This window comes from Lepisma saccharinum, chromosome 13 (genome assembly GCF_977018435.1).
Source record: "Lepisma saccharinum chromosome 13, izLepSacc3.1, whole genome shotgun sequence".
NCBI lineage: Eukaryota > Metazoa > Arthropoda > Insecta > Zygentoma > Lepismatidae > Lepisma > Lepisma saccharinum.
Window position 1 is genome coordinate 29,272,825 of NC_139241.1, and position 15,390 is coordinate 29,288,214.

At 36.9% G+C, this 15,390-nt stretch overlaps 1 protein-coding gene across 6 annotated transcripts in view; it reads left to right on the forward strand.

Annotated features, from left to right (window-relative positions):
* LOC145997221 (stimulator of interferon genes protein 5-like) overlaps window positions 1-15,390 on the forward strand; it is a 96,160-nt gene that overhangs the window by 48,678 nt on the left and 32,092 nt on the right. For all 6 annotated transcript variants that reach the window (XM_083133996.1, XM_083133995.1, XM_083133999.1 and 3 more), the window contains exons 3-4: window positions 7,745-7,886; window positions 9,507-9,658. In XM_083133996.1, the coding sequence (XP_082990122.1) occupies window positions 7,745-7,886; window positions 9,507-9,658 (294 nt within the window). The remainder of the gene's footprint in view (window positions 1-7,744; window positions 7,887-9,506; window positions 9,659-15,390) is intronic.

Consider the following 15,390-nt stretch of genomic DNA (forward strand, 5'->3'; position numbering starts at 1 on the left):
TCCCTGTACTGCGTTATTTCTTTTCATAAGAGTAAGGCTAAATTCTCGTTTTATCTGAACTTTTAAAAAATGTGCAAAATACGTCTCTATCTTTAAACAACCACCCTTTCTCATGTATGTGTAAAATAATCCCACTCTGTCTCAGAAAACCTCTTCCTACGATCAAATGAAGGAAACAACTCTCAAGTCTCAACAATTATAATTTTTTGCTTAAATTTCCTATAATTTATACAAACAGTAGCACACATCACGTCCTTTGGTGTGCAACACTGTCAACAGCTAATGTTACTTTCCTCGTACTAATAAATTTACTTCCAACCAGTGACGGCGCCAGGGAAATGTGACTGAGGGGGGGGGGGGCGGAAGGCTGGCAACAAAATATTGTAAGGGGGCAGTCACATTAAAACGCCCGAAAACACTACACATATATATACATATATAATAATAATTATTATTATAAATATTATTATTATTATATTCATGTATGGTGTTTTGTGTTTGTCTTTTATTTAGAGTGGACGTTTACTGCCTAAATTTACTTCTTGATTACGAGTTTATCTCCACATGATTCGTTTTAATAAAGACATTAATTCTTTTTTATTGTAAAGTTGCGTTGTCTCTAGTGGCCTATTTCAGTATTGGAAGACATTCATAATTTTATAATTCATCGTCTTTCTTGAGATGAAACTACTGATATAAATATTTTAGTTATAAAATAATAATATAAATGACGAAAAAATGCTTCGAAGAGTTTAATTTTCTTGCAAAATAAACGTGATGTTGGAAGAAATGAATCTTCTTAAGTATTAGAAACAATGTGAGGCACTTCTCCTGTAGGAGAATTCTGCTCTATGTGCTTTGGAGAACATATTGCCCACCTTTGGTACGTCCAGGATTTGACATTTCTTCTCAATGGCAAGAACAGCCAAATGGGGCAGTTTGCATCCAGCATCCTGTTTCGAGCAAGCCTTTTCAAAGATTTTAAGGACAACCATCTTCGTAACGCTCAAGAGTTTTGGGCAAAATTTGTGTTTCACCTTTCAGGGAAATGTTATCACAGGATAAAAAAATCAGACAAAGGTTACAGTTATCTCATAATTCAAGAAATATTCTGAGCCTGGCAATACTTACTCTTACTCTACCACTCCAACGTATGTCTGTGCTACACAATTACAGGCAGCTATGGGGTTCATGGGAAGAAGTTCTTCGATTTTGATATGTACGAGAAAGAGCGAACCTGCATCCAATGATTGAAGAGTGGCAAATCCTAATAAGCGTTCTTTTACCTGCCCGCGATATGTTTTGAATCGAATTTTAAGTGTAATTTGCATTTTAAGGTTCACGTTCAATACATTTCCAAAAAATATCCCCTCATTAACTTTAAGAGTATCGAAGAAATTCCCTTTGTTACGGTTTCCTCAGACTCATCATCTCGAAATTCAAGTCCCTGAATAGTAAGAAACCGCGATGAATCCACAACAACTGACATGGAGTGTCTGGTTTTCTTCGATCACCTTTGGTCCTGGGTTCGATACCCAGTGGAGGCACTTTAAACTGTAGGTCCAGTCCCGATTAGCCTTACTGTGCCTAAAGTGGACTTAAAACATCAAATCAACCAACCAACCAAATCTTGAATCAACTTTGAATGTCTTTTAATAATTAGCGTTGTCAGTAACGACCACGATTAGAATAATTTGCCCGTACTACAGATGATGTCTTGTGGTCCTGAAAATATTCGTGATGTTTTAAAACCATCCACATTCAACACTTTTTCCCAGTTCTTAAGACTGGTTAAAACTTAGGTTAATCTCGGCTATTACAGGACATAAATGAATGAGAAATCACCTATGCCCAGGTCGGCGCTCGAATCTTGAACGAAAGTCACATACACATAGCTATATATATACTAAACAAATTAATATTTGTTAATCAAGTTGGTATTATAAGCAGGAAAGTGATATCATGCAGAATACACCACTTTGAAAAGGTGAAAATCGTCGTACTCTTATAAATGAACTCTTATTATTCGATATTTAATTAACTTCAGTTGGAGGGCGCGGGGGGGGGGGGGGGATGGCGAAGTGTCTGACATGGGGCGTCCCCCTGCCTCCTCTGGCGTCGTCACCATAACATTCTAAAAATTTCGCAACCCGTGCAAATAATCACGTGGTAAAATGTTGTCATGGTTACCTGTAAACACTAAAACCCCCAAATTACTTCTTTCCATAACACCCGTATTTTCTCCTCCTCTTTAGCTCTCAGCTGTTCGGAGTGGGATAATGCAAGATTATTTGTCCCTAATTATCTCCTTCTCTTAGTCTTGCTAATATCTTGGACTCCTTAATAACTTTCCTAACAACTCCTTATCAATTTGTACTGCGATGTTTCCCACAATGTTTTTCCTACTTCCTAATAACATTCACTTCTGTACACCCTTTGATGTAAAAATTAAATAATAATAATAAACCCTATCCGTCGGTCTGTTTATCTTTCCAACCTATAGAGCTGAGACTATGTTTACAAGATAAATCTCGGACTCCGATACTCCACGATCTTTTGGCCCCTCCTTCCACCTTCTCTACCTGCCCTTTTACTTGATGTTATTCAGAATTGTATTAGTATCTGGAGTACTATCGTAACATAAAGTTATTAACCTGGAATAAATTGAAAAATAAAAATGGGGAGTAACCCTGTGTTTCGAAACAGTATTGAAAATAAGTTTAGGTATTCATTCATTCATTACTCTCTCTAGAATAGTCAGTCTTCTTTTGACTTAACACGCGCTTATCAACGTTTCTAATTGAAATACCTTTTTCCAAGCAAACAAGTATTTGCAACTGATTAAATATTTTGCTTTTATTTTTTCGAGACATTCGAGACGAGACGAGACTTTTCAAAAGCCGTCCCGTCCCGTCTCGTGTCTCGTCTCGAAAACGAGACGAGAAAGGCATTCCTTCTCGTCCCGTCTCGAATTTCAAAAGGCTTGTCCCGTCTCGTGTCTTGTCTCGAGAGCAACACTATCAGTTTCACAGCACTTCACTTGGATATGCTGTACTAAATCAGAAATCCAATCGATAATGTAAGGAAATATGACACTTTCCTTTGTTCGATTCAGTTGTTTCACTTATATGCAAGAGTTAAGTTGTTTGTTTTACAGAGAAGAGAGAAGTAGCTTTATGCATTGAAAAATGAGTCCGCACTCATAGGGAAAAATGTAAATTTTGTCCTGGAAAACCTGGAAAAGTCAGGGAATTTCATTTCTGCTTGTTTGTAGCCACCCTGAGAAAAGTACCCCGATATAGTTGGAAATATGTTGAAAAATTTTGAGAAATTGGGAGCTAATATGAGTGTGAAGATACATTTTCTACCTAGCCACATTGACAGATTCCCTGAGAACCTTGTTGATTTTAGTGAAGAACGGGGAGAAAGGTTCCATCAGGATATAAGGATAATGGAAGAAAGGTACCAGGGACGGTGGGATCACCACATGATGGCCGACCACTGTTGGAGCTTACAGAGAGATTGTCCTAAAAAGCAATACAGCAGGAAATCGTATAGAAAACGTTTCACATAGTTTGTTACTTCATTGTGTACATATTTTCTTAATTATTATGATTAGAGCCCGGAAGTTCAGGCATTTATTTTCGTTAAAATAGGCAGGCAAAAAGGCATTTATAATGTGGAAAATAGGCACTAAAAATGAAAAAAAAGGCAAAATAAACCGAAAAAAGGCACATTTGGAAATCGCTTACTTTCATCTATAATTTCTGGCAACATGTTAATATCTACATTGGGAAGAGCATTTCAATTTTCTCCGTCTTGATTGCACATAACTACAAGGTGTTTTTTTAAGTTCTCCACATTCATTGATAGTCGTCTGTCAGAGACAATGTTTTTCATAATAGAAAATGATCTTTCTACTACCCCAGACGTTATTGGAGCATACATAAAACGCTAATGTAGCTGGACTCATTTCGGTAACAGCATTTTCAACTTTTAGAATATCACAATTTTTTTTTCAATTGTTTCAAGTCCTCATTTGCACTCACTACCCGTTTGCACTTTTCCGCAACAGCTGACCCCTTTTCTCCTGGCACTTCCATCATCTGCTGCATAGATTCCTCGAAGATTTTCATGGATGCTATAATTGTAATTGTCTCTGGCAATGCACCATAATGTTCAAAAATAAACTTGAATAGCACAGGAGTTTTTTTTCACTTCACGAATTGGAGCCGCTTCATATTCTGGAAGAGTATCGATCACCTTACTGATTTTTTCAAGGTTGTTAGCATAATATATAGCTGCTGATATCCAAGTTACCCATCTGGTCAAGACTGGTTGCGGAGGTAAACTAAGCTCAGATGCAACTTCCTTAAATTTTCGGGTTCGAGAGGGAGATTTCAGAAATATCTTCTTTGTGTTCGAAATCAACCTGTCCACTTCAGCAGTCAATCATGCACAAGGAAATGTTAACCGAAAGGCAATATCCTAACTGAGCATGAAATACATTTTTCTCACACTTTTCTCCTTCAGCAATGTTGAAACATGCAATATTACTTAAATAAGGCGCAAATTATTCACATAATAAACGGAAGAAAAATAAGTGCCAACAACGTTTTTTGGGAGATAAATAATTTATATACACATTTTTTTTAAAAAAATGGTCAAATTTCATTGAAAAAGGCAAAAAAAGGCATTATAATTAAAAATAAGCTGTGGGGTCCCAAATAGGCAAAATGAAAAGGCTTCTAAAACATTCGAAACAACATAAGAAACGTATATCCGGAAAATTTTTATGAGTATATGCAGTAGATAAAAAGAGGCATTTTGCCAAACTTCCGGACTCTAATTATGATCATAGGCCTATATAAATTTATTTTTATAATAATGATTGTAATCACAAAAAGAAAGAAATTGTTGTTGGAAGTTCATTTATATGTAAGTCTTATGTTTCCGCCATTTTGGTTTAGTTGCATTTATTTCATAAATTAGAGCCAATTCAGGAAATATATTATTATATCATTATTGAGCAGCATGAAATTGCCCTAAATTAGCTCTCAAACACTGTGCCGCAATTTCACTGTTCCCCAGTGTTATCAAATCACAGGTATTGCATATAGTTTTTATTAACTTTACCGTGAACATTAAAATTAGCCTCGTCACTTGAAGAATTTTTAATTCCAAAGGAAGTGTCACGTAATTGTTTGAGATACTTTTCCCAATATTCTCCATTATTCAGGTATTTGGTGAATGTTGCTGATTAAAATCAAATGCAATGGTGCGTATACTTCTTTCTCTCTAAAGATGTCAGCGTGATCTCGACGAGTTCCTAACACGTTAGGAGCATTCTTAATACTTTGTTTTTAACACCTCGAAAAGGAGAAAATGGTTACAAGCATGCAGTAATAACTTTTTGCTGGTTAAAGATACTTTGGAAAAACCTTGGCCGTTTCAAGGTTCTAGCCTGATTTGTATATCACTTCACACCCTTTCCTTTGAAATTTTTGCGTTGGATTCAATATGGTGGTCAACAATGTACTGGACTTGCGCTTGACACACATAGCTAGGGATCTCCCTGTGCCTAACCTATTTCTTTCATGACCAGGATAACTCCTTTACATTTTGTAGAGGATGTTAAGAGACTTTTGACTCGTCATAGTTCATGTAATGGTGCTTTTATCAGTCACAGAGTTGCAGCACATTTAGTATAGCTAAGTGGGCTCAAAAAGGGCAATTTATGCGAACTTTGACCTTGAATAATTAACAATTACAAGACGCACGAGACTCCCCAAATTTTATGAAAATCGGAGATGGTCAGGTTGGAAATTGCACATATCTGTGTTGATTTGGCATGGAATGATTCAGATGCCCATACTCAACTCTTACTTTTGGCTCTCCTTGATAACGACAAAATTTTTGGTGGACTGACCTACCAAGTATGAGCTCAACACAGCATCAGGCTATGAGAGACAGTTATTGGTCTAAAATGACTTTTCAATATCTGAAAAAGTACTAAATGTGAAGACCTACAAAATGCTAATTTAGCCTTTAGTGGATGGATGGTCAGTGTGTCTTACCAGCATGTGCGCATGATATTTCAGTTCTTTATTTTTTTGTACATTTGTATACACATGAATCAATGAATTACTCTAATGGTTTCCGCATGGAAAATTTTGGACCATGCTCTGAAAAGCCTGCTTTTATGAAATTGTAGACACCCTGGTAATGCATCCACATGTGACTGCACCCCCCTATTTCCGATCTGATTATATCCCATGTTCTTTGTTACTCCTAAACCTTAACTACATTCACAAGTTGTTGAAATAAAGATTCAACATTAAGGTGATAGAGAAGCTATGGAAACACATAGACACACTGTTAGTTTTATGGGGAGCTTTCGGGAATTTTTATAATAAATTTATTGGATATGAAACCTCTAATTCTAGAAGTTCTTTTTTAATTAAGGCTTTAGAACAATAATTCAACATATGTGCAGGTATATTTGAGTAATTAATGGTGTAATTAAAATTGGAAGTCTTGTTGTTCAGAATATTCATAGATTGTGGAGCATTTTGTGATTTTCCATTGTAAAGGTGATTCTTGGTTGGTGGAAGGTGTATGAAGTTGGGTCCCAAAATAAACCCAGTAAAGGGAAATCGAGAATGACGTAAGAACACTCCACAAATCTGTATTTTTGTCAAGGGGTATTTTGTCCAACTGTTGAATGAATCCCACCAAAGACTTAACCTACTTTATCTACTAGAAGTAACTAATGCAACACCATAATCAGTACCGTTCATCAAATTATAACATGCTACTTTCATTGAACAATCATTTATTATAATAAGGCAGATGAAAAGCTTTTCCATATAAAAATAAGAATATTAAAATGTGGGAAAATTTTATCAATTGTCATCAACGTTACAGTAGTAAACAGAGCTCCAACTTGTTCAAAACTGTAAGGAGAAGCGACATAGGCTAATGGAAACTACACTCTGTAAAGAAAAAAATAGCGACACTTGCTCGGATATGGTTTTCACAAGATTCATTAACCAACACCCCAGTTCTTTTCTATTTTCATTTATATTTTTATGTTTCAATGCTACTTTGTTGCATGGAGGCCGATGAGTGCTTCGTCCAATGCAAACTTCCTGCCTGCACAATGCACCTCCAAAGCAACAGAGTAGCACCAGAGGGAGCCTCTTGCATTGAAACATAAAAAAATAAATGAAAATAGAAAAGAATTGGGGGTGTTGGATAAATGCCATCGTTTTCGCAAAACCACCTCCCGTTTCTTCTGCGATGATAGGAGGGAGTGAGAGAGGCATCATATGACGAACGAACATGAACATGACCGACGATGCCTCCTGCCTCTCTCACTTCCTCCTATCTGCTCCTTTGCAACGCTTCAGCACCCCTGCTCGTTCTACAGTTTACTAATGCATTCGAGAACGCTCATTCACAAATACAGCTGGTGGACAAATCCTGCTTTTCTAATTGTTTTAATTCACTTCATAATCTTGTGAAAACTATATCCGAGCAAGTGTTGCTAATTTTTCTTTCCAGAGTGTAGTAACCTTAGTTAATATTAATGTGTACAGATTTTGTTCGATCAAGTGTTCTTGGGTTATCAGCCAGGTTAATTTGATGCTAATGTCGAATTAATCTGACTAGTAACCCGAAAACAGTTGTTCGAATCATGTAGCCAGTAAAGCTACAATTCCTACTTGCATTTTGTTTTCAGGTTGGCAGCTCCACATGTACAAATGGGCCAACTCAACAAGAAATGGAGAATATACTGTATGGAAGTAAATGGCTAGCAAGCAGCTTCTTTTTTGGATACCTACATATTGTTCTTCCACAGAGTGAATATTGCTCGACTAAAAGTTGGTGTTATTTTATTTTTATTGCATTAAGACTGTTGTTTGAATTGAAATATGTTTCTAAATTCAAATACTTGGAAGTCATGTTAACAAACGAAAATAGTAGTAAACAGGGAGAAAGTGCCTCTTCTTTCGTGTCCAGGTCAACAATTTCTTTTTGCTGGTGCTGAGAATTGAACCCACGACAGACCTCAGATTTTACTTCAAATCAGGTGTGCTAACCAATTAACTGCAAGGTGGCCCCCAATTCAATTTAATTTGTTCAGGGTTGGTTAGCACACTGAAAAGTATTTGTAGTTTAATTGCAAGTCTGATGTTGGTTCAATTCTCACACTGTCAAAAATAAATTGTTCACCCGATGATGAGGGAAGAAGTGCTCTGTCAAAACAGTGTTAAAATAAGTATGATTCTTTTGCTGCAAGACCCTAGAAAATGTGAATATCTCGACTCATTGAAAACATACAAATATGAAGCATGTGGTAAAAAGAACCTTATACTTTGAGAAAGGAAGGAAATAGTGTAACAATGTTCCACTTCGAGGACACTGATAATGACCTGCCACATGTTGCCATTTATGCTCTTCCTTTAAGCTGTAGTTCGCATTCCCTACAGTATTGTAGGCTTCTGTGGAGTTCGGGGCAGAGTGTAGTTTCTTTTCAATTTTTGGCTAGTGTCTGAGCTTAATGCACAGGAATGGGTTACACAGTAGCAGAGCTTGTGTTCATGTGCAACGTAGAGTTCGAATCTGCCTGGAGAGCGGTGGTGGACGTTTTCAACGCCTTCTATAATGTGAACATGTTGTTTACCGCAAATAGAGCCATGGTGACATAGTCACGTCACCATGGTGTCTGTCACGCGGGAGACCCATCTTTGATTCCCGGTGTGGGTGATTTTAGGTCGGAATTTTTCCAGCGTTGTCCCAACATAAAGTGGCTCTGGGGCTCACCCAGCCTCAAACCCATGAGTATCTGGGGTGGTAAAGGCAATCGGAGCATAGCATTGATCACATCACCTCTAAAATGGCCTAGATTGAGAATGTGTGGGGTCCTACTCTCACATCCCCTAAATGTGCCTTGATAGCACATTATTATTCTAAATAACGTGGATAATCTTTGAGATATTCGCATTTTCTAGGGTCTTATAATGAGAAAATCACCCTGTAGAAGATGCAGGAGACAATGTATAATGTCCAATTAGCATTGCATGCTAATAACAAACAATTGTCTGTAACATTCAGAGAGGCTAAAATAAAACAGTATTTGTGTTCTTTTTAGTATTTTCTTATGTTGTTTTCCCTAATTTAGTCTAATTGCAACTGTGAGTATGGATGAAATTGATAACAGGACACTCACAAAGAAACACTCATGCCTATATCAGGACTCGAACCAGGATGCTTTAGTAGTGAGATCATTACTATTATGCAACATGCTGAGCCAGTGAAATTTGTCCTTATGATTATCCACACATCCTCAACACCCAGAAAGATCTAATTTATTATCTTATTGTTTTGGTGTTAAATTGCCGCTACACACCTCATAAAAGTTACTTACACTCCCAGCTGAATGTGGCAGATACTGTCGCTGCCGTTCCTTGCACTGTGTGAATATTGTCCTTTCCTGATAGGTTTCGAGGAGAGACTGGATGACTTCAGTGACACACACTCGACAGAAAATCACCAGGTTGAGTTTCCTGTGAAAAAGATGTTAATTGTATTTCCACGGTCGTGCTTTATACCACCAGAATTTAAAGAGCAGGATAGAATGGAGGCAATTCAGGTAAATTGTGTTTCTTAACATACATGTTTTCACTCCTTGTATAAATAAACACTAAATCCATGGTATTTACGAAATGTAAGTTTTTATTATTGATTATTGATTCCTGTAACTAACTGCCACCATTGACAAAGTGCTATTTTGTTTTGTTTTGGGCTTAGTTTTTTGAATGAACCCTTGAGGACTCGCACCTGCATGCCCTATGTTAGGACTCGCACAGGATCATTTTTTACCCCTAAATTATTTTCATTTAAAGACACACTACTTGTCATGAATATGCACTTAGCCAGTGGTATTCAAACCTGTTTTGCAGGGGAGGCACGAGAACATCTGAAAAAAAAACTTTTTTTTGGAAAGTTTAAAATGTATTAATAAAAAAAAAACATCACTACCTTCAGCATTATTGCAACTAATGTTGGTCTTCATTGTCTCTCGTGTTTTTGAACTGAGACAGGAACTGCAATCATTTCTACTACGAGTCATTCATTGATAGTGTCTGTGTACAGATATTGGTGTACATTTCTGATATTTTCCACACACTGAATGTTCTGAATGTATCTCTAAATGGCACAATGGAATCTTCCACCTATCAGGCAAGATGTCTGACTTTAAAAAAGAAGTTATTGCTTTACTGTTACTATAATAAGATACAGTACTACAATTAGATGAAGAAATCCAAACATTGCTGTATGCCTGTTTTTTACATATGTTATCCAGCTTTTCTTACTCTCTCTATTTATCCATTTTATGTGATTAATATTATGAAAGACATATGAATGATACCAGCTTATAAATATTAAAAAAAATGTACGCTACCTGTGTTAAACAAACACATATTTTCAGTACTTGTATATATATCAACAGTAAATAAACACATGCACTAAGCATTTGTTTACACACTTTGACACACCGAGAAAACCGTCAGGATAATATTCCCTTACATGACCCTACGGATATTTTCACTCCACTAAACAGTCTGAACACAACAGTTGCACCTAACTTGCACAGGATATTTTTTTTTACCATGAAATTATTTTCATTTTATTAGACTATTTGTCACTATCAATAAGCTTTATTTAAAAATATGAATGAACTACTTATTTAGACAGATTTCTCTTCTGACATGATATCCTGATCACTTTCTATGCTTTGTATTGGGTGAGAGTCTTCTACATGTACTTCCTCTCACGAAGGAAGAACATGTAGAAAACAGTTCTCTGCACACCCTTGCACACTGATATTTTGATCCATTAGGTAAGATAAGGTAAAGTTCCATGTGCATATAGCACTGCAATAAATGCACATTTAGGGGATGTGGGAGTAGCGCCCCACATATTCTCGATCTCTGCCATTTTGAAGGTGATGTGATCAGCACCATGCTCTGGCCACATTTACCCCCCAGGCTTGCTCCCAGGTTGATTTGAGTCTGCGTGAGCCCCAGAGTCACTTTATGTGGGGACAAGACTGGAAAAAATCCGACCCTGGGAATTTAACCCAGGTCTCCCACGTGGCAGTAGCCCAACAGACTAGATCACTGCAGCTCTTGATCCGTTAGAACTGGAAATCATGCCATGAGCTAAGGAAGATTGCACAAAGCTACAAATGCATGTGCTTTGGAGTCCTTTGTTATTATTTGTTTTAATATTAATTGCCATCTTGCTGGTGGCGAGTGATCTTTCTGTCTGGCTGCCCAAGTTTCAGGCTTCGAATCCCACATTAGGCATGGGTGTCCCTTATGAGTGTCACTCCATGAATTTCATGTGATATCCATTGTCGCAATTAGCAAAAAGTAGCAAAAGAAGAAAAGCCATTAAAGATACAGAAATTTAATATTTGTTGCTAAAATGAACCCAGATTCAGTGCTGATTTATACATAAATGTGATTTTTAACTGTGTGTGTGCTACAACTATGCTTTCTTCATTATTTACAAGTATGGGCAGGGCACTTTACAAACCAGAATTGGGACATTTTATGAACTTGTCATTTGTTACTTGAGTTGGTGTATTCAACTAAAGATGTAGAGAGCACTTTGTGGAAAGTTGCCATTTGCGATTTGTCAAATGTGTTGTCTATAAGTATAAATAACAAACAACATAACACCAAGTGAAACATTTCTTGTGTCAAAATTTATGCAACATGTTTGGAACATGTGATTGGAAATGGGAAAACAAAATATGTGTTAGTATCTGTTTTATGCTTTGAAATCGTGGGAGTGAATGGTTGACTTCTTTTTTTTTTTTTTTTTTCCATACCTGTATTTTCTTCCCTCACCCCTCCACATATCTGGTATTTCTTTTTTTTGAACATGAGTAATGTCTATTTGAGGGGATAGAATGAAGTTATTACGATTTTCAAGTACCCGCTGGTCACAGTTAAAGTGAGCCCTCTGGAGCGTGTTGGAAACATCAGATTCGAGTGGAACTTGGTATAGAGACTATGGAAATTGTACCAAAGCAAATGCTGATAAAAATTAGTTCAAATTTTCACCACCAGGTGGAAATGTGGTGCTGAAATAGCATCAAACGGAAGTCAGACATGCAAGACTTTATTTTTAGTTCATTTAAGTACAGCACTGATCAATATGAATAACCCTTTGAAAGCGTAAGACAGCATGATCAATGATCTCTCAAAAGCTTTTTCTGGATGTTGTTCACTGTGCTCAAGATTTTAACACCCCATTTCCACCTGGTGGTGAAAATTTGAACTACAGAGTGGGCGAAAAGTCCCTACCCACTACACAGTTGGACTAGTCAAGCTCCATAGGCGAACGCACTTCAAGAATGGTCTTGCACTTCAGTCTTCAAGCTTGCACTTCGACTGCAGCACCTTCATAGGATCAGTGAATAAACTAACTTTTCGCGGTAAGTCGGATAGACTGGGACAATTTTCGAAAATTCTGATTGTAGGAACATTTTTGAGGAAAAGCGGGCAAACAACATTTTCTGAATGTATTTGATGTGCTGATTACGAATATTTTGTTTGCCACTCTCGATTTTGGTGTTATATGCTTCAAATCGCTAAAAAACAAAATGGCAGCAATACGAAATGAGTTCCTATTAACTTTTGAAGGAGCAGAAACAAAATAGTGATCTTGGTGTCAAACATTATGTTTTTGGGTATGCTGAATCCAAATCGCTAAACAACAAAATGGCAGCCATACGAAATGAGCTCCTATTAACTTTTGAAGGAGCAGAAACAAAAATAGTGATCTTTGTGTCAAACATTATGTTTTTGGGTATGTTGAATCCAAATATTATGTTTTGTAATCTGACATTTTAAGCTATGTGCTCCAAATCGCTAAAAAACAAAATGGCGGCCATACGAAATTAGTTCCTATTAACTTTTGAAGGAACAGAAACAAAATAGTGATCTTGGTGTCAAACATTATGTTTTTGGGTATGATGAATCCAAATATTATGTTTTCTAATCTGAAATTTTAAGCTATGTGCTCCAAATCGCTAAAAAACAAAATGGCGGCCATACGAAATGAGTTCCTATTAACTTTTGAAGGAACAGAAACAAAATAGTGATCTTGGTGTCAAACATTATGTTTTTGGGTATGATGAATCCAAATATTATGTTTTCTAATCTGAAATTTTAAGCTATGTGCTCCAAATCGCTAAAAAACAAAATGGCGGCAATACGAAATGAGTTCCTATTAACTTTTGAAGGAACAGAAACAAAATAGTGATCTTGGTGTCAAACATTATGTTTTTGGGTATGATGAATCCAAATATTATGTTTTCTAATCTGAAATTTTAAGCTATGTGCTCCAAATCGCTAAAAAACAAAATGGCGGCCATACGAAATGAGTTCCTATTAACTTTTGAAGGAACAGAAACAAAATAGTGATCTTGGTGTCAAACATTATGTTTTTGGGTATGCTGAATCCAAATATTATGTTTTCTAATCTGAAATTTTAAGCTGTTTGTTCCAAATCGCTAAAAACCAAATGGCGGCTACGTGCATCCATGCAATGTTTCGTATCCATACTTTTTAACTAGGAATAAAACAGTGATTCTTGTGTAACAATAGGTTTTTAATTCAGAAAAAAGTATTGAACATTGCTAAAGTAAAGATGCAAAATAATAATATTATTCAAAGCATAAGACCATATTGAAATATTAACAGTAGCAGTGTATGATAAATCCGCACGAAGCTTAAGTACATACAAGCTGGCCTTTCCTGCAGGAACATGTAGCGGATATATAACCAGCCAAACATCCACAGGTGACAATGTCGTATCGGGGTTCTGGAATTGGTGGCAGCGATTGAATGGAATCATTTTGGAATGAGCTGTCCATCAACCATTTTCCATCCCAAGATAGTAGGTGGTGGTAACACAGGTTTTGGTATGACCGACTGCCTCCACACCATGGCTTCATAGTGGGCCCGTTGTACATGTAACCGTAGAGCATTGGTAGTTGGGAAAGGGGGGGGGGCAGTGCTTTGGTGTTTTTCCTTTGCTGAACAGCTTTACTCTGGCTTCATCACAGCTGCTTCCATCCGGTACAATCAATTCGTCAACACCAAGATTTAGTAGATCATTATTATTAGTGTTAAATATTTTCCATACTGTCTTCTTACTGATCCCAGCATTGTAGGATACTGTGTCGCATCCTGTTATGGTGTGGAATGGGATGAGAGTTTTGAAGACAGGATCCGTAAATGAAAGCTTCTGCCTGACTTCATGTACTGGAATGTATTTTTTTTTATTATTTTTTTTATGTTCCTGCTCGCAACCACAATTTCGTACATCTAATCTTGTGAAATAACGCTACCAATTGCACTAATACATCTGCATCACGTGCTGAGACAACAATGTTATCAGCGCCAGAATGAAGACTGTGAAGTACAATGCGCGTGTCCGCCTCTTCGTGGTTTGCCGGCAATCCTTCAATAGACAAATCACGATTGTTTGTCCGTACGTCATCCTCCTTGTGAAATCCACCGGAAGCCACAAATATTTTGTCTTCAGAAGCGTTGTTGATCAAATGATTAGAGAGAAAACAGGCGAAATCTTTTTTATTCTCTGAGTTAGCGATAAAGTCACTGAATTTGTTGGGGATTGGCACAGATCCATTTTCTATTACTCTCCTTACTAAATGAGCATGTTTCAAGTGCCTATCCCTTGTTCCAGCCTTGGTTGAAGTTGCGTTATACCGATCAAAGGTGACATCAATCCTCTTAAAGCTTCTTCCCATCGAAAGAACAAGGTTAAGAAATACATCTGCCAGTTGACCAAAGTTTAAAACTCCTGCAGGCTTTCCAAGTGCAAAACCTAATGCTTGACCATCTATTATAAGGCATGACGCAGACGGAATTGATATATCAGGTGGACAAATTACATCCTTGGTCATCACATCAGCTAGAATGGCTTTGTTTCCTGTTCTCAGACTTCCGTTTTTTAGCTATTTGGAGCACATAGCTTAAAGTTTCAGATTAGAAACATGATATTTGGATTCAGCATGCCCAAAACATAATGTTTGACACCACGATCACTATTGTCTTTCTGCTCCTTCAGAAGTTATTAGGACCTCATTTCGTATTGCCGCCATTTTGTTCTTTTAGCAATTTGGAGCAAATAGCTTAAAATGTCAGATTACAAAACATAATATTTGGATTCAACATACCCAAAAACATAATGTTTGACACAAAGATCACTATTTTTGTTTCTGCTCCTTCAAAAGTTAATAGGAGCTCATTTCGTATGGCTGCCATTTTGTTGTTTAGC